The following is a 19,794-nucleotide window of genomic DNA, read 5'->3' as shown; positions in this document are numbered from 1 at the left end:
AGATGGTTGAGCCTACTCCGGTATAGCCCAGCTGTCACTTGGACCAGGATAAATAAATAGGAGTAGTTAAGTAGTAGAGAGATGCCTCGCAATCCCTTTTCCTATATCTTTCATATCTATGCTGAAGGATCGATCAGTTTCTTAATAGACTTCCTAGGTTTCTGTGAAGTGCATTTGTTGTCCTTTCCTTTATGGTCACAATGTTATACTAAGTGGTACTAAATTTCAAACCTATTTTTCCTTATCAATATAGCGATTATCAGTAACATATGATAGCTGACGTAACATATAATATTTATGCCTTACAGATTGGATGGAGTTAAACTAGAAAATGGAAAAATTAATGTTATCAACAGGAAAAATGGAAACAAACCAAAGTTAAACCCAAAAAAATGGTAAGTTTTTAAATCTAGCTATGTCAAGTCTCTGTGTGTATCTGTCTTTATTTTTTAGTACCTATCACTTCATTTTGAAATAAGTAGACACTAAGTAGATGAAGCCATAATTTTGTAAACTGAAATTTTCTGCAACCTGTTATTACTTGTGAGGCGCATGTGTGTGTATTTCACAGTTAATGGTCGTTGGAGAGAGATGCTTTGTATTTACCTGTACACGCTTTTGTAATTTGAGATACTGGATTAGTACTCTGAACCAGATCTCAATGATTGCGTTTATCTGTTGTGCAGTCACATTTTCCATGGCTTCATTTATATTCTAGAATAGTAATGTCAGAAAAAAACTTGACTTTTCCAGTCTGATACGCTCTGTCTGTTGCAGGACTACACATTGTTATTCCTACTAAAGCCATGTAGATTTTGACTACTGCAATTAGAAATTTACAAGGTTGCTTAATGAGAAGAATCTCTGAAATATTTTCCCATGAGGGGAAATTACCTGAATTTTTACCCTACTGCTATTTATATCTGAATTATTTGGTCCTGTTTTGATGTTACAATAGTACGGAAGCTTAATTCTTTAACTTATGTAGGAATAGGCTATATTTAGGGCCCAACAAATTTAACGGCAGTGAAAAACGTGTCATGAAATAAACCCTTCCCCATGAAATCTGATCTCTCCCATGCTGCTGGGAGTGCCTCAGCCCCAGCCCGGGGTCTCCTAGCTGCAAGTCCTGGACTTGTCCTTCCTCTGCATGGCTTCTCTTGGGTGGGGAGGAGAGGATAAGACCTGCCTCTGAGTGCCTCCCCCTGCTGCAGGAATCTCTGGGGCTGGACAGCAGCCTTGGAGGTTCCTGCAGCTGGAGGAGACTTGGTGAGGTGAGTTTGCTCTCCCCCATCCTGCTGGGAATGCCCCAACCAGGGGCGCCTAGCTGAGAATCCTGGCTGGGCTGAGAGGGCCAGGACTTGTCCTTTCCCTGCACGGCTGTTCTTGGGGAGGACATCAGACCCACCTCTGGGTACCTTCCCCTGCTGCAGGAAGCTTGGGGACTGGGTAGGAGCTCCAGCGATTCCTGCAGCCGGAGGAGGCGGGTCCAATCTCCCCTGTGTTGTGGGTGCCCCAGCAAGGGGCTGCTGGTCCCAGCCAGCTGGGGCGGGACAGGACTTCCTCTTTCCCTGCAGGCCTACTTTTGGGTATCTCTCTTGGGTGCAGGTAGCTCTGCCCCCCTTTAACCAACCCCACTTGCTTCCTGTCTCTGTCGTTTTGCAGCTGCGGGTGGAGGGGTCGTTGAACAGAGAACTGCCCTCCCTTCCAGATGCAATTATTAGCATGTTTCAATAAAAATAAAAAGAAAGATGAAGAACTTGAGAGAATTTTTTTGATTGACACTTTACAGCAGTGAATCACACTCAGGGCTCAACTCACTGATTGGTAGATATGAACAGTGGGGTGGTTTTGTAGAATAGTGATCTCTATTGGCATCCTACTGGAAGACAGGTGAAATTACAAGTTTAAAATGAGTGTCCAAAGTAAATCAAAAACCTCTAAAATCATTACTGCAGCGGATCATGTGAAAGAATTTGGAAGCCAAATTCTACATGCTGATGGTGACAAACTATTTTGTACAGGCTGCAATGTTTTGTTAGATCACACACGTCAGGCAATGGTTCAGCGCCACTTAGACTTGGAAACCCATCAGGGCAGAAAGAGGGCTTCGGATCGTGCATTGCTGGTAAACGAAAAGTTAAAAAAACAATTTCATCTCTTTTTAAGAAGATGACAGAGAGCTCTGAGACCCATCATTTTGCTAGAATGGAACTTGTGAATGCATTTGCAAATGCTAATATCCTGTTGGAAAAACTTGATCACCTAAAATGCCATTTGCTTACCAACTGCGAATAAGTTACGAAAGGACTACCTTCCGAAGGTTTTTGCTATACATTTTGAGGAGGTGAAGTATCAAATTAACTCATGTGAGTCTTTTGCAGTTATTTCGGATGAGTCCACAGTTGAGCAAGACAACTATGTACTGCATGTTCTGTTTGATTTTATTTCTGACAAGGCCAAAGATGTACAGACAGAAAAGCTAACAGTGCTTGCCAACTGCATTTACTTGAATGCTGTTAACTACGCTAGAGTTTCTCAAGCGATAATTAAAACCATTTCAAAATATGGTGTGACCTTTGTCAAAGTATCTGTTTCATAAGCGAAAATGCAACGTACGTGATGAAATCTTTCAAATCTATTCACCAAAGTCTAATGCCAAATGCTGTCCATATTACATGTAATGGACATGTAATTTGTCTTGTCAGAGAGCTGTGGAGATGTGAGTTAGGTAAAGTTGATAAACTGGTCAGCTACATTAAAATATCTTTAAACGCTGCCCTGCCCGCAAACTGTGATACAGGCAGCACATTGCGCCAATGACTGAAATTGGCGAACAAAAAATTGAACTTCCTCCAGAGCTGGTATTTACTTGTTGAAATTCCTGATTTGAGGCTGTACAATACCATGCAGCTCACCTGATGTACTACTCTGAGTTCATCTCAGAAGAGCTCAGACTGACACCGAAAATGCAGGTTTTAACAGAACTTTCAACCCTTCTAAACAATACTCAGCTGAATGAGGAAGTTCAGTTCATTGCCAAGAATGCCACAGGACTGATGGATTTAATCACTTGGTTGGAATCTTGACCTGTCACAGTCATCCAAGCGTACAACAAAGTAATGGATGTACTGTTCTGAGCTGAAGCACAATCAAATGAAAATCATTCTGACAATGCAGAGTTAAATGCCAGTGCTCAGCAGGTGTTTTCTTGCATGGCAAAGAAGTTCAGACAATACTACTGCTATGGGGAAGAGTCAAGCAATGTAGCAAAAACTGCTCAAAAGTTTCAACAACATTCAGCAGGGTTCTTAAAAGTTGGGTGTATATTTGACCTTGCACAAATGCACCTGTTGATGGTGGATTTATTTCGCCTAATGCAATTTCTGGCTTTGACAATATTGTAGGCTGGAGATTCCTGCTTACAAAAATATTACAAAAGAAGCGGACTGCAGTTTGCCTTTGCTACAGTTTTGAAACTCAGGGGAAAGCTGAATCCCCCACCTCGCAATGCTAGCTCGGCACTGTCTGACAATTCCAATGAACTCAGTGGATGTAGAGAGAGCTGTGTCTAAACACGAACAGGTGTTTTCAGCGTAGAGACGGAACGAGGAAAGACACAGTTGCTGGATGCTCCATGTTGACGTTCAATTAATGACATTAGGAAGCAGAACTTTTTTTTTTATTTGCTTTTGTTAAATTAAGGCTGTGGTTCTCAAGTATGAGACTACCAATGGAGATCACTACCCTACAAAACCATATCAGATGCCCATATCTACTAAGCAGGGAGTTGAACTCTGAGTGTTATTTGCTGCTGTAAAGTGTCCATCAATAAATTCTGTGAAGTTCAGATGACCTTTATTTTACTGAAACAAGCTAATAATTGCATCTGGAAGTGGGGGAGGGGAGGCGCTCACCCTGTAAAGTGACTCCTCCACCTGCAGTTGCAGAGTGATGGGGGAAGGAAGTGAGTGCGTGTGGAGGGGGGTGCAGAGCTTTCTGCATCTGGGAGAGGTACTCAAGAGCAGCCGTGCAGAGGAAGAGGAAATCCAGTCCCCCAGTCTGACCGGGACAAGCAGCTAGGTCCTTGTAGGAAGTTCCAGAGCTCCTTCCCAGCCCAAAGCTTCCTGCAGCAGGGAGAGATCCCTGGAGATGGGTCTGGCCTCCTCTTGAGAGGGGTCATGTAGGGGAAGAGGAAGTCCTGTCCCTCCCCAGCCTGGTGAGGACTGGCAGCTAGGAGCCCCTTGCTGGGCCGCTCCTGGCAGCACAGGGGAAATCATACCCACCTCCTGCCTCTGCAGGACGCTTGGCTGCTGCTGCCTTCAGACCACTCTCTTGAGAAGCAATATTTGGAAGATAGAATTGGTTTTGGAAGAAATCCTCTTCACTAGTTAACTTGCCTTTGACTAGCTTGGCTCTTTTTTTTTTTTTTTTTTTTTAAATCCTTTTAAGACTGCTGAGAAGTCTTGTTTCTTATGTTTACCATCATAAAGGTAAGTGTATTGTGTTTCTAGTAAATATTTGTACCTTCCCTCCCATCTTTGAGAGGGCAAGAAGCCTAATCCTGTCAAAGCTGGTTTCAAGCACAAAAGAGAAATGAACTGTTTATAGAGTTTATATTTGCTAATAATTTCAGGATTATAACTGTTCTAAATGTCTTGTAGTTCATACCTCTGTGATGTGACCATGAAATCTATAGATGGAAAGGAATTCCCTTGTCACAAATGTGTACTCTGTGCAAGACTTGGTATGTATGTAATATCTGTAGATTCTTTTGTTCACAGTAACTTGTTTCTCTCACGATGTCTCAAAATGAGCTTTTTTTTTTTTTTTTTTTCTTTATAGACTACTTTCATAGGATGTTAAGCAGCTCTTGGATTGAGGTAAGGTTGCCAGTTGAAAATGTGTGCCGCGTTAGTTGTTTTTCATTAATGTAAGTAAATGAAGATTTTCCTCTCTCTCTCTCTCAAATGAGATTTTTGCCATTACCTGGAATGTAAATTAAAATACAGTTTGTGTAAAAATAGTAAGAAAATGGGAAATTTTAGCAGAAACACTAATTTTGAACCATTCAGAAACTCTATTAAATAAAAAAAATTAAGCATAAATATTATGAGCCATGGTAACTTTATGTAAAAGTATACTTTGAGTTAGTAAGTATATTGCTATCTTAGAAATTTCTACTGCAACTAATCTGTAGTATTATAAAAACCCCTCAGTGAGTTTATGAGCTGCTAATATCCTTGGAGGTGTATTAAACTTCCTTCCTGCAGTAGGTCTTAATAAATGACATGTAGATAATATTAGTCTTCAAATAGTGTCTGTATGAGTGCTCCACTTCAGGTGCGCTCCCACCCCATGTGCCTTTAATCAGAGATTTTTGATAGTAGTGCCTGTTTGGGCTGCACTTCCTCATGCCCTGCTCTGAGGTTACATGTGACTGTGCGAGCGAACCACCCTCAGTTCCTTCTCACCTCCCTTGGCCTGAGACGGAGGGTTAGTGTGCCTTACTTTCAAAATCTCTTAGCCTAGTTTCCCTTCTTTATTTTATTGTTTTTCTTTAGTTATTTTATTTACTTCTGTATTTTGGGATTTAGGGGGATTTTCTCTCTCTCCCTTTCCTCTTTGGGCAAGGGGTGCCTTCCCCTGCTAGATGCCATTGCCCCAGGGTACCAGGCTCACTTCAAGCAGTGTGTCTCTTGCTGGGAGTCCTTCCCGGTCAGTGACTGGCATTCCCATTTTATCCACTACTTGGGAGAGTCTCATATCCTGCAGAAGTGCTCCATCTGCTCTACTTTTTTAAGGAAAGAGCAAGAAAAAATCGGGAGCTAAAACTGAGGCTCTTAATGATGGAGTGTTCCTTGCAACTGGCCTCAGGTCCAGGCCAGGAGACACCTCTCTCATCCTTCCTGCCCCCCAACCGAAACATCGGTAACCGAGTGAACACAGTGCCCTGTCAATTTCAGCACATTCACCTGTGTTTACCCAAGGTAAATTAATGAAGAAAACCTATAGAAAATTGAGTCATTTTCTCCAGAAAGAGTCCATCTCAAAAAGACCTCAGTCCCTGTGGAGACCTTGTGTCCCACCCTGGGTATGGCTGAGGCTCCAGACATTCTTAGTACCAATCCTGTGCCTGGGGCTCCGGGCTCAGCAGAGAAAAAGGACAACAAGTATGCTTTGTATTGAGACCTTCGGTGCCGCACAGACAGGACACTGCATCATGAGAGCATTCCACCACTAAGAGAACTATACTCACAACTCCTATATGGTATACATCTAAGTTGACCACTAAGATGGCCTTGGTACCTGGAAGATGCCATGTCTCCGATATGGTCTCCGCGCCCCTCAAGTCATCCTCATGAGCACCGACTACTTTGATCGGAACAGACTTGCCAAAGCAGCATATAGCGTCGGTATTGACAACTGAATAGGGTCCCATCCTTCAAACCTACCCAGTACTGCAGGAGTTCAGATTCTCCAGAGATCTACTTGTTTTGGAGGATCTGGAGTTTTCCTTGTAATTTCTTGTAATCGCCTTTGATTTTAAATGGGCAGTTTTTGAAATTGTACTCTTCTTATCCCTTTTTCCTTTAGGCATCCTGTTGTGCAGCTCTGGAAATGCCAATTCATTCTGACATACTGCAGGTTATCCTGGATTACATCTATACAGATGAAGCTCCTGCAATAAAAGGTGCTGACAATGTATTTGTTTCTGGAAATTGTAGAGTTGGGGGCATGAACAATTGACAGCAAGTTTTTAAAAGCAATACATTTCAGCTTGATCTCTTTCAAATAATTCTGCTATTTTTGTTTTAATAAACAAAGAAAAGACACCTGAAGGAAGCAGAAAGTTTGGATATTATGCACTACAGTGTGAACTCTTTCAAATTAGAGACATTTGTGTGATATGGGGGAAGTGGTACAGTAAGTACCACAATTAGATGACATTTTTTACTAAAAAGATACTGTATTGCCTTTTGAATCCTATGTATTATTTGGTAAACCCCTAACAATATGATATCATTTTATACTTTGGAGTTAGTTGTGGTTTTACCATGTGTTGTCTTCCCCTCCGCCTTTGTTTTGCTGAAGACACCATGATCTGCTGCTTTTCCCACAAGCCCCTCAGTATTTCTTCTATGTTGCCCTTTTATACATAAGAAAAACTCCTTCTCTACAAGATTTGCAAAGCCATTGCCACCTTGTCCTATTTTAAATCCCACTTCACAAACTACCTCTGCCATGATGCCTACAAATAACAGTGGAGCAAACTGGCCTTTGTTGGAACTTTTCTGAAGCATTTTTCTACTTAACCAGTCATCTTTCTCATGCAACTTTTCTTTATTTTCCAGACTCTCAAAATGTGGAATTTATTTGTAATGTTCTGGTGGTAGCAGACCAACTCCTTGTATCGCGATTGAAAGAAATGTGTGAAGTAGCCATTACCGAAAAAAGTGAGTGTTTTACTATGTTTCTTAATGAAGTGGCTGCATTTTTTTCGTTTTGTTAAAATAAACCTAGTTGTTTAGAAGGTAAGGGCTGAGCTTTTTTTTTGCGTTGCAGTATGACGCTTCTTAACTCTGGCTGTGGCTATGGAAAGGAAGGAGTGAATCTCCAGTTCATGTCATTGTTCTCTCTTGCCTGGACATCTGTAGCCACACCCGCTTCGGACTGCCCAACATTCTAGAGCTAAAATAATCTTCTTGGCGTGCAACTTCAGTCATGTCACTTCACTTCAAGTATCTTTACTTCTGGGTCTCTTACCTCATCAAATTCAAACTCCTTGTCCTCGCTTTTTTAAGGCCCTACACAATTTGTTTCATGTTTCTCATCTCATGTCCTTCCCTAACTCTTTTGTTGCTCTTTTTGTGCTTTCATACTTCTCTTGACAATGTCTTTTTGGGTGGAAATGCCTCCCTCTTCTAGCACACCAACCATCCTCACTCTCCTTCATCTCTCTTCTCAGAATCTACTTGTTTTGCTTGGCTTTCCTTGGTGACTTCCTTTCCTGCCTTCTCTCACTACATCTTTCTTAGCTATAGGAAAATATTGGAGCTTAAGCTTTGTTCACAATATAAATTTATTCATGTTACTGTTGTTTTAACCTATGTTTCTCGCTCCCTTTGTCTGTTTGCTCCATTTCCAAAGCTGATCTGTGTTTAGATTGTAGGCCTTTCATAGCTGGGACTATCCTTTCGATTTCTGTAAAGCATCAGTCAAATTCATGCTACATAAGAATTTAATAGTGTTGTCTTGGGTGGAGTCAGGGCCACTTAAGCATTAGTGCTTCTGTCTAATGAACCAGGAAAAGGGTTTATTTTTATTCTTTTTCATAACCTGATTTTCCCCCATTCATACTGTATATCTTGAAGTAATACTGCAATTTTGTTTTGTAATCACTTATGTTGTCTAGTTAAGTCTGTGATGTTTCTTCTTTCCAGTTACTTTAAAGAACGCTGCTGAGCTGCTGGAGTTTTCAGCAACATACAGTGCTGAACAGTTAAAACTATCCTGCTTGCAGTTTATAGGACTAAATATGGCAGCCTTGCTTGAAGCGAGGTAAGAGTGGGTGTAGGGGTTACAGTATGCAATACTGCAAAAGTGGAACTGTTGGAAGAATTATCAGGAAATGTTACGAGTCATAGTTGAGAATATAACCAAAAATCCTCAGCTGCAATGGTATTCATTTGTGCTGAAAGTACTGTGCCTATCTTGCAAGTTATGTACCTGTTTCACCTCTACTCTGACACATAATAAAGTGTTACTTCTGTAATCCTGAGGCAGAAAGAGCCTGTTCCAAAGCCCACTGAGATAAGTCAGTAGGAGTCTTTCCACTGATGTGGGCTTTGAATCAGGCCTAAGATTAGAGACCTGTAAGGTTGTTCTGGAAGACATTTCAAAATGGTTATAAGTAGGGCTAGGCGAAATTTTTGAGACAAATAGTTTACTCGCTGAACATCCCCAAATTTATCACTGTTTTTGCCTGAGATTTTTGGATGTAAAAAGGTTTTTTTTCAGGATCAGCTTCAGAAAACTGTTTGTCCTTCCATTGCCCTCTATAACTTTAGCCGAGGAGCCAGGGCACTTGCCGGGGATGTGGGAAACGCAGCTTTGAATCCCTACTCTGGAATAGGGACTTGAATTCCTCCTCTGAATCAAGCAGAGAAGATTTGAATCCATACCTCCTACCTCGCAGGGGAGTGCCTTAATCACCAGGCTATTGAATCGTTCTCACTCTGTCCCTGTATTTGGCCCAATTAATATTTGAGTATTTATACAATGTGGAACAGCTTCAAGAGCAGAGATTGAGCGTAATCTACCCTGGAATAGCCTAGCACCTGGCAGGGAGAGATGTGAGTTCAAGTCCCTGTTTCAGGGTAGGGATTCAAACCTGAGTTGCCCACATCCCAGGTGAGTGCCCTGAGCTTTGGGCTACGTATTAAAGGGGGGAGGGGAAAAGAGGGTGGGGGGGAACGTGCGGTTTCTTGAAGCTGGACCGAAACAAACTTTTCCAATTTGCTGACACATGCCAAACGTTTTTGGAACAGACTATTTTCTGTGATTCTTTTCAATTTGCTGGTCGAACCAAGAACCCAGTATACTCAGCTCTAGTCATGAGCATCATGTTGATATTTTTTACATACATGATAGTTGTTGCAGTTCCAGTGTAAACAATTTCTCTTTAAAATAATTGCTTTATTCACACATAGTAGGTTTATAATATGTTACAAGCAAGTAAATGAGATTAAAGCAAAGACCTCAATTTTTATTACCTGCAACAATAATTTTATTTAAAGGGTTAATCTGCACCATATCCCAAACAAACTCTGTGTAGCAAATTGATTTAAAAAAACAAAACAAAAACTTGCTTGTTAGAAGCTAATCGATGCCTTGGATTGTTAGAATATATTGCAAAGGAGCCAAACAAGTAGGCAAAAGGTAGATAAGAAAGTACTTTAACATTTGATGATATAGCTAAAGTAGGATGTTAGTGCCCATGACCATAATATCTAATGCTATCACCTCTACATATGTGTACCCTGAACTGTGATTATTTGAATCTTATTGAACAAATATCTTGCAGTTTGAATCAAATGACTTAAAGTATGGTAAATGAGACCGAGGCTATACCTATGTATCTTATTTTAGGACTCTGGACGTCTTAAGTGATGACGTTTTGAAGGACCTTTCTGTGTCTTACAGAAAAATGGTAAGCTATACCTAGTTCAGTGAAAAGTGACTACTTTTAAAATGAACATTGAGTTAAGCTGATAAATATGTACCAAATGCTCATCATGTGGGTGGTGGGACATTAATCCAGAAATAAATTTAAACTGTATTTTCCTAATTCTTCTTTACTTCTGAAATTTTCTGATAGTTACACATTTATTGCCACTGCAACATGCATAAATCTGAGTTCCATTAATACTATCAGTCATATGAATTTAATGGTATTAATGGCACCACAAAACATATGTTCTAAATTGGCTTTAGTGAACAAACAAGTGTCAGGTAATTCTATGCAGAGGAAGAATTTGTGGTGCGTGGGGAAGAGGTAACACTTTAATTTTTAACAGAATTGGTAGCTTCCAAGAGCATCTAATTCTGCTTTCCTGTTCTAATATTAGTAGGGCATTGTAGGAAGAATTAATATTAAGTGAAATAAAAGAAATGAGTGAAACTTTGCCAGTAAGCAAGGGAGAGTCAGCATACAGTATAAACAATTTTTCCTCTTTCATACTTTAATGGTAAGAGATTGTGATGTGTGCATAAATCTGTGCCATTCTTCTATGAAGTATCCTAGTCAGTTTAAATTAAGTGAGTTCTGAACCTCTGTGTTTTCTTTAAAACAATTTGAGAATGTGTGGTGTGTGGATGTGGGAGTGTTTGTGTGGATGTGGGTTTTTTTTTTTTAATTATAAATTTCCTTGGGTTTGTAGTCTGTAATGCATAATGGTGATATTACCTGGATTCTAAAATTTTGTATTTGAGTGATTATAATCTGGTACAGAGGTTCTCAAACTGTGGTCCGTGGATAGTTCCCTCTAAGGTGTGCACCTGGGGGGCCGCACACGAGAGAATGGAGGGCTACCCACCTAATTAGTGGAGCCGCACAGGCGTGGCTCCACTAATTAGTTGCCTGGACTCTGGGGAAGATGCACATGTAAGGTGAGCTAGTGGCTTTGGGGGGCATAGGGGGTAGGTCGGAGGGGGCAGTGGGGTGAGAAGAGGGAGTGGGGGGAATTTGAGACATGCAGGGCTGTGGTGCCAGAGAAAGAGGCGACTTTCCCTAGTTCCAGGGCTGCAGCTTCTGGGGAGAGATGGCCCTCTGTGGCTGCTGTGGCGGGGGAGAGACCCCCCTCCTTCCCAGCCCCAGTCGGGGACTGCCATGGTTGGGGGGAGAGGGAGAGACCCCACCTTCTTCCCAGCCCCAGCTTGAGGGCTGCTGCGGTAGGGGAGAGAGGGCATATCCATCACATTAGAAAGGTAAGACTACTGATATTAAAATATGAGTTCTGTGCTTTTTATTTCTAGAACAAACAAAGTTAATTATTAAGTGGGTTTTTTTTTTATATATAGTGCTTTTATCCAAAGCGCATTACAATAGTTATGTAGCTAACGGTACAAACAACATTTGGAAAGATCATTAAGAGGTCCGCCGAGACCCTCAGCAATTTTCAAGTGGTCCCACAATAAAAAGAAGTTTGAGAACCATTGATCTGGTACTTCTTCAAGAAATAGTATGCTTTCTAGTACACAGCTTAAGAGGAGCAATGTAACATTAACTTTTGATATTGCAGATTCCAGCTATGGTCAGGAGAGTGATTACTCCATATCAAGATGGACCTGACATCAGCTCTTTGGAGCCTGATGACAGAGAAAACTTTGTCTTTTTGAAAGAAGAAATGAATACTGAAGTAACATCTCAGTAAGTCTTATATTTTCTTCCTTTGATTGCTGAAAAGTTGGCCTCTGTAGTTCTTGGCATTCATCACTCCAACAAGTGAACTACACATAGCAGTATCTTTTTTGTAGGATACTGATTAGCTCTTTTCACAGCTAAAAGTCAAGAGCATTGGTGGCACCAAACTAATGGATAGAGTTAAAATACAAAAATAGAAGAAATGTGGAAGAAATGCAGGTTCCAGAATTGATTTTCAAAGTCTTTTCAGTAATGAAGTACTCTCCTTCCATCTTTCTCAGTTAAAATGGGGTGAGCAAGGGTGGCAAAAGGAGCAGTTCGGAATGATGTTTAAGGCTGAGTGGAGATGAGGGTAGTTATGTAGGCAGCAGCTGAATTATGGAGCTCCTTGAAACTAAAGATAAGCATAAACTTTAAATGGAGTGGGGATAATCCAATGAAGTGATTCGGGGAGGAAGAGGCGATGATTCAAAAGGAGAACTCCTTTGATTGGGAGTGGGGTGGCAGTGTTTTGAGTGGACTGTAGTTGGAATAGAAAGATGAGAGTATAGATGGCTGGAGAGGAGAGTGTTAAAGTAAGCAAAGCATGAGAAATAGGGAGTAAGAGGGGAATTAACAAATTTTAGAGACTAGAGGAAGAAGTGGCAAGATCCGTTGAATCTGGGTCTTGAGAATGGAGAAGATTTGAAAATGATTCCATGTTGTGAGATTGTGTAGCAAGATGTATGGTGGTGCAATTAACAAAAAGGGTTCAAGAGCAGAAGGCTTTGAAGGAGACATGATAAACCCAGTTTTAGACTTGCTGAGTCCAAGTAGAGGTGTCAGAGGCAGGCACAGATCTGTGACTAGATAGAGCATGAGAGATCATGGGTAGAAGAGGATGCGTATGGCAGTAATCCGTGTTCAAGTGGTAGCAGAAGCCATGGGAACAAATAAGATCACCAAAGAGAGAGGGAGAGAGGAGAGGACATCTATTTAATATTCTATGGAAAATCTGCATTTAGAAACAATGTTTAAGAAACCAAAATTAATGATAGTTGAGGGCTGGAGAAGTCTACATCTACTGTACTGTATTAAAGCTCAATGTAAGAGAAATGTTGTCTGCAAATGAGCCTCATACTACAAGCTTTAAAAAAAATTGTGGCTTTTTTCCACCTAAAATGTAAATCAGCTTTTTCTTTCTGATGTCTGACCAGACTGACCTTAGGTTTTTCAGAGCTCTCTGTGCAGTGAAATTTGGTAGACTCCTGCTAGTTCCTTTTCTCCTCCCACTCATTCTGACTGGTGGCACTATTAGTAGAATTATAGTAGGTAAAGTCAGGAGTATGCACAGAGTGCACCTAGATGTATTGAGTTCTGTGCAGCCACTACAGAGGAGTTGGGCTCTTGTTGTCTTATTGTAGCTTATGTATTGTGGAGGTGAATGCCTGGTTACACAGGTGGTGTCGGAGAGAGGGCTTTGGATTCTTCGACCATGGGATGTTGTTCTGGGAAGGAGGATTGCTAGGAAGAGATGGCATCCACCTAACGAAGAGAGCGAAGAGCATCTTCGCAGGCAGGCTTGCTAACCTAATGAGGAGGGCTTTAAACTAGGTTCACCGGGGGATGGTGACGGAGTGGGATACCGGGAGGAAATGCAAGGAGGAGGGTACAAGACGGGAAGCCTCCTGATGCATACTGAGAAAGTAGGGCAATCAGCTAGTTATCTTAGGTGCATGTACATGAACGCAAGAAGCCTGGGAAAGAAGCAGGAAGAATTGGAAGTCCTGGCACAATCAAGGAACTATGATGTGATTGGCATAACAGAAACTTGGTGGGGCAGTTCACATGACTGGAGCACTGTCATAGATGGGTATAAACTGTTCAGGAAGGACAGGTATGGGAGAAAAAGTGGAGGAGTTGCATTGTATGTAAGAGAGCGGTATGATTGCTCAGAGCTCTAGTTTGAAACTGGAGAAAAGCCTGTTAAGAGTCTTTGGGTTAAGTTTAGATGCGTGAGCAACAAGGGTGATGTTGTGGTGGGCATGTCTGTCCGGTGCCGGATCAGAAGGATGAGGTAGACAAGGCTTTCTTCAGACAACTAACTGAAGTTTCCAGATCACAGGCCCTGGTTCTAATGGGGGACTTCAATCACCCTGACATCTGCTGGGAGAGCAATACAGCAATGCACAGACAATCCAGGAAGTTTTTGGAGAGTGTTGGGGATGACTGCCTGGTACAAGTGCTGGAGGAACGGACTAGGGGCCATGCTCCTCTTGACTTGCTGCTTGCAAACAGGGAAGAATTGGTAGGGGAAGTAGAAGTGGGTGGCAAGCTAGGCAGCAGTGACTATGAGATGGTTGAGTTCAGGATCCTGACAAACGGAAGAAAGGAGAGTAGCAAAATATCAACCCTGGACTTCAGAAAAGCAGACTTAGACTCCCTTAGGGAACTGATGGGCAGGATCCCCTGGGAGGCTAATATGAGGGGGCAAGGAGTCCAGGAGAGCTGGCTGTATTTTAAAGAAGCCTTATTGAGGGCGCAGGAACAGACCATCCTGATGTGCAGAAAGAATAGCAAATATGGCAGGCGACCAGCTTGGCTTAACAGAGAAATCTTCGGTGAGCTTAAACACAAAAAGGAAGCTTATAAGAAGTGGAAACTTGGACAGATGACTAGGGAGGAGTATAAAAATATTGCTCGAGCACACAGCGGTGTAATCAGGAAGGCCACTGCACAATTGGAGTTGTAGCTAGCAAGGGATGTGAATGGTAACGAAAAGGGTTTCTACAGGTATGTTAGCAACAAGAATAAGGTCAGGGAAAGTGTGGGATCCTTACTGAGGGTATATCTACACTACCCACCGGATCGGCGGGTAGCAATCGATCCATCGTGGATCGATTTATCGCGTATAGTGTAGATGCGATAGATCGATCTCCGATCGCTCTCCCGTCGACTGCTGAACTCCAGCTTGGCGAGAGGCGAAAGCAAAGTCGACAGGGGAGCCGTGGCCCTCGATCCCGCGCTATGAGGACGCAAAGTAAGTAATTCTAAGTCAATCTAAGATGCGTCGACTTACCTTACTAAGGAGGTGGTGGACTCTCCATCCTTAGAGGTTTTTAAGGCCTGTCTTGACAAAGCCCTGGCTGGGATGATTTAGTTGGTGTTGGCCCCGCTTTGAGCAGGGAATTGGACTAGATGACCTTCTGAGGTCTCTTCCAACCCTAATAGTCTATGATTATGTAGCTTTCAGGTGCTTCAGTTAACTCCAGTATTTTTGCAAGCAGCAAACAGGAATCATGGGAAGAAGTGACTTGAGGCTGACTGAACAGAATATGTGAATAATTAAAAAAAAAATCCACTTTTCAGCAGTTGATTTTGAAGTGCTTTACAAAGGAAGTTGGCATCATTACTATATTTTACAAAATATGGGGAAACTGAGGAACAGAGGTGAAATGAGTTGCTCAAGGTCACCTAGTAGGTTATTAATAGAGCTTGGAACAGAATTAATGTCTCCTGAAAGTCTGGTGCACTATCCACTAGGCAACACTACCTCCTCCTGCATAACACCATTTACGTATTTTCCAGCAGAGTATACCTGTGGAGAAGAGTAGTAGTGACATTTTATGATAAGTGTAAGAACTGAAAATTCAAGAGTTGTTCAATAATAATACTAAGCATTTCTATGGCACCTTCTGTCAGAGGGTTTCAAACCACTTACGAACAGAAATGAATTTAAATGCCACAATTTTGAGATAAATATGCATGTTCCCCATTTTCAGTATCTGGAAACTCAGTCATGATTAAGTGATTTGTGGAGCTAATTAAAATTTTTCAAAAATCAAAAATTTTTGATGCATTTCTGTGGGAAAATTTGTCTTGGTCAGCTATAGTTCCTTGTATGCAAAGGAAACTAGGAATAGAACAGTTCTTGGCTCCTAATACTATTTTTTTAATCACAAAACCATTTTTTCTCCTTTGTCCCTCCTGTGTCGTTGTACTCTTCTCTGCATATGATCTTTGACCGAAGAGTATGTTTGCATAACATCACTTGCATATCTTCCTCCACTGTTAGATAACTTTTTCTAGATTCCCTCGTGCTGCTTGTAGTATTCCACAGAAGCACTGGTGGTAATAGCATACACAATGGTGTCAACTAATACTTGATGAGGACTTGCATAGAGTTCTCCACAAAGTATCAGACATTTGGAAGACCCACTGAATCCTGCAGTACTTCATAGGGTCCCATGAACCAAGCTGTAGGAAACAATATTTTTTTTTTACTGGCTGCATTATGTATATATATATTTTTTAAAAGCTGATGATCTAGAACCTTGGCAAACCTGTGTTCAAATAATTTATTAAACATCTGTTTAGAATATTCTAAAGTTTTTCTCTTTGGAAAATACATATAGAAGAAGTAAGCACCACTTATGCAAATAATGCTGCCACATACCACATTTAGCACAGAAGAGGAACGTAACAAACCTTTTGACGCATCAGAATTGGGTAGTTATTTCTTTTAAAATTCATATTACGCAGTTAATCAATAGTCATGTTCCTGATTATCTTCCACTTGAGGCTCCAGAAATGGTTTAATTAAACCCTTATTCATACCACCTAGTGGATGTTTCAGGAGCAATGAAGAAGACTAAAATTATGAATATATAAAGTTGACTTTAAAAATCTGTTTTACATGTCACTGTTGTGTAGGAGCCTGGATAAAATAGGCAATATAGGAAGAAGAATGATTGGCTAAGATTAAAACTGTATAATCCAGTGTAACAATGAAGGTATATTACATTTGATAATTATTGCAATACTGCAAAAAGTTTTGGCTCTTTTTGGGAGGCTTGACTTTCTGTCTTAAAGTCTCTCAAAGTACCTAAGCCTTATCAGGAGTCCAGTACAACTGTTTCATTGTGTCCTTCACTTTATTTCATTCTTGGACCTTTTACACATAACAATTGTAATAATGTACTTTAAAAGGGCAAGAAGTTCTATGAAATAGGAATATTGTAGTCAGTTATGGGTCATGTAACTCTCTTAAAGCTTTAATTTTGGCATAGTAAATAAAAGCAGTTCGGATTTTTTTCCCCACTTTTTCCAGTTGTTTGACTAAGGATAAGCATCCTGTCTACATGACTGTTCACAAGCTAAACTACCAGTGTAATAATGTCGTTATTTTGGAGTCCATGTTTGTACTGTAGAGCAACACCCTACCAGTCATGCTACTGTTTAACAGAGTTAAGAGTAGTCTTATTAAGACACCAAAGGTTACCATTTGGTTCAGTGAGCTCATTGTAGTACCATTTCAGTAGATCACACAGATCTTGTTCAATGCTACCCTGAATATCTGCATAGGTTGCATATGTTTACTCAGTGTGGCTCTCTGTCTCTCAGTAGTGATTGGGCCACATATAGAGGTTTGACTCTACTAATGGCTTCAAGCTCACAGACTTAGGTGTTTTAGCTTAGGCAGTCAAGACACACAGTTTTAGATCTAGAAAGTTGAGCAGGGTAGATAAAAATCAGTGATTTCTTTTAAAAAAAAAAATGGATTTTTTTTAAATCAGATTTTTTTTAACCGTTTAAATTGTTTCTTTTAAAAAAATCTGTTTAAAATGAAATGTGAGTTAAATACAAAATGTTAAGTTCCAAATTTATGATAGTCTCTCAAAACATTTTAAATTAAAAAAAAAATGCTAAATCCATGAGTCTCCATCAAAAACTTTGAGTTTAAAGGCTGCTTTTCTGTATAGAGAGAGAATCGGGGGGGAAAATGTCTAACTTGTGAGGTCAAGCTTTATAATTATGATACAGTAGGGGTCAGCCTAAGTAACGTAGGAGACAGTCTCTTGGAAATGAGACATAGAGAGTAGAAACCTATGCTCCATGCACTTTCACTTAAATATATTTGAAATTTTCTCTAGGCTGACCTGAAATAATCAGTTTAACTAACTGACTACAGTTAATCTCTGTTTAGCAAATTATTTAGTTATAAATGTGAAACATGTTTGATGAGAGAAGTTTATGTATCCGAAATATTTATGGTGGTTTTGTTTAATAAAAATAACTTGTTTGTGTAAATTCCAGTTACCATTAGAATGCCGCTTGACACAAATCATGAGCAAAAACTTAATTATCTAGTTAATAAGCGACATCATTCACCATTTTCTAACCTATTAAAATGTACAGTTAATAAGAATCTGAAAATATTAAGCTATATAATTACTTAAATAAATGTATATTGTTACATTATACCATCCTAGGTAGCAAAAGGATGTACCAAATCTAGTGTAAAGACTCTATTTAGTTGTAAATAAACATGTTTTAAAGGTGTTATCAACCAATGAAAAAGCATCTTTCTTTAGAAAATAACTGAAGAACAAATGGAAAAGTTGACTAATATCACCTATTTAAATTGAAGCTTTCTACTTGGTGATTTATATTGCTTTGATTTAAATCAGTCAACTATGTATCTGAGGTTCAAGCTCCATTGCTGTGACCCACCCATGGACATCTTTTTGACTCCAGTCAAGTGCCTTTTCTTACAATTATTCTTTCACCATCTCCATTTACGCACATCTTACATGTAAGGAGAGCTAAAATCACATGCTAGTTCAAAAGTCCATATCTGGTTTAATGAACGTGTAAGTGTCAAGACTGTATGAGAAGAAACGCTAAATATTAATCTTGATACATCTACTTCACCAGTAGTTTAGTTTGACTTGTCATGCTCATGCACACACACTGGATGCACTATATATAATCTTAACTGCAGCTAACAACCCAGTCTATAAATAAGCTTTCATATTATCTGAGTGATTAAAAATATTTACTTTGTTATTTCTAAAGATACATCAGATATAAAAATTTTTTGCATAGGGAAGCTCTTCTCAAAAAGGCAAAAACGAAGGCTAGAAAGAAGCCACGAAGACGATCGGACAGCTCTGGAGGATATAATCTTTCAGATATTATTCAGAGTCCACCCTCTACAGGTTAGTGGCAAATGAACTTTTCTTTCAGGCATCACAAAGTCTAGCATCAACTTTAATATGAAATACTATACTTCTGCTATCTATTCATCTTTAGAAGAATTTCTTACTTAACACACAACTTTTTTTGTAAATATCCAGTATGGATTTTAATGGTTTGTTTAATGAATTATAGAATTAAGTGATACTGCTTTGCCTTTTATATACTAAGACTAAAGGACATTTTTCCACAGCGTTTTTTTTTTTTTTTTTTTTGTAACTTAAATATCCCCCTGTAACGTTGGCAGCCCAAACATTGAATCACTACTTGAGACCCTGAAAGAAAATGACTGGAAACTGATTAGCCTGTTTTTCATTGTCCAATTGGTGAGAAATAGAAAAAGTAAATACATACATTCCTTCTTCAAGAAAATAGTTTATGTTAATCAGATTAGAGAAAGGAAGAGAGAGGGGGAGGCTATTTTATTCTGCACAATGATGCTTGAAAATTGATGGTTACCTGCAACTGTATAGGATTATATAATGAGCTACCCTTTTAAGTTTTTTATTTATAGTTTTATATTTTTAGTTTTATAATTGTATAATGTTCAAAATATGATGCAGCCTTCCAGCTCTGTATGTTTTCTTATATAACCATTGTATAATAATCCTGCTTTTCATGATATAGTTCTATGTTATATTCTTATCCAATACATTTTAGGTTTAGTAAAATTGGATAAGGTTAACTCTGTGGAGTCACTTCCAGAATTGCTGACATCTGATTCCGAAGGTAGTTATGCAGGAGTGAGTAGTCCCAGAGACTTGCAATCCCCTGACTTCACAACAGGATTTCAAGCAGATAAGATTGAGGTATTTTGGTTCCTAAAAATCTACTTTTTTTTTTTTTTTTAA

The 19,794-nt window shown here is 39.9% G+C and overlaps 1 protein-coding gene across 6 annotated transcripts in view; it reads left to right on the top strand.

Moving 5' to 3' along the window:
* IBTK (inhibitor of Bruton tyrosine kinase) overlaps positions 1 to 19,794 on the top strand; it is an 87,762-nt gene that overhangs the window by 26,512 nt on the left and 41,456 nt on the right. For 3 of the 6 annotated variants that reach the window (XR_010599508.1, XR_010599506.1, XM_005299602.5), the window contains exons 12-21: positions 309 to 395; positions 4,665 to 4,747; positions 4,846 to 4,883; positions 6,598 to 6,694; positions 7,356 to 7,457; positions 8,445 to 8,562; positions 10,153 to 10,213; positions 11,805 to 11,932; positions 18,794 to 18,906; positions 19,604 to 19,752. Coding sequence is in view for 2 of the 6 variants with exons in the window: in XM_005299602.5 (XP_005299659.2) it covers positions 309 to 395; positions 4,665 to 4,747; positions 4,846 to 4,883; positions 6,598 to 6,694; positions 7,356 to 7,457; positions 8,445 to 8,562; positions 10,153 to 10,213; positions 11,805 to 11,932; positions 18,794 to 18,906; positions 19,604 to 19,752 (976 nt within the window). In the remaining 4 variants the exon portion in view is untranslated. Of the gene's footprint in view, positions 1 to 308; positions 396 to 4,664; positions 4,748 to 4,845; positions 4,884 to 6,597; positions 6,695 to 7,355; positions 7,458 to 8,444; positions 8,563 to 10,152; positions 10,214 to 11,804; positions 11,933 to 18,763; positions 18,907 to 19,603; positions 19,753 to 19,794 lie in introns of all 6 variants that reach the window. The other 3 variants (XR_010599507.1, XR_006173755.2, XM_042847414.2) reach the window with 1 other exon arrangement.

This window comes from Chrysemys picta, chromosome 3, assembly GCF_011386835.1.
Source record: "Chrysemys picta bellii isolate R12L10 chromosome 3, ASM1138683v2, whole genome shotgun sequence".
Classification (NCBI taxonomy): domain Eukaryota; kingdom Metazoa; phylum Chordata; order Testudines; family Emydidae; genus Chrysemys; species Chrysemys picta.
The sequence above is the reverse complement of the archived record's forward strand: the minus strand, read 5'-3'. Positions and strand labels throughout refer to the sequence as shown.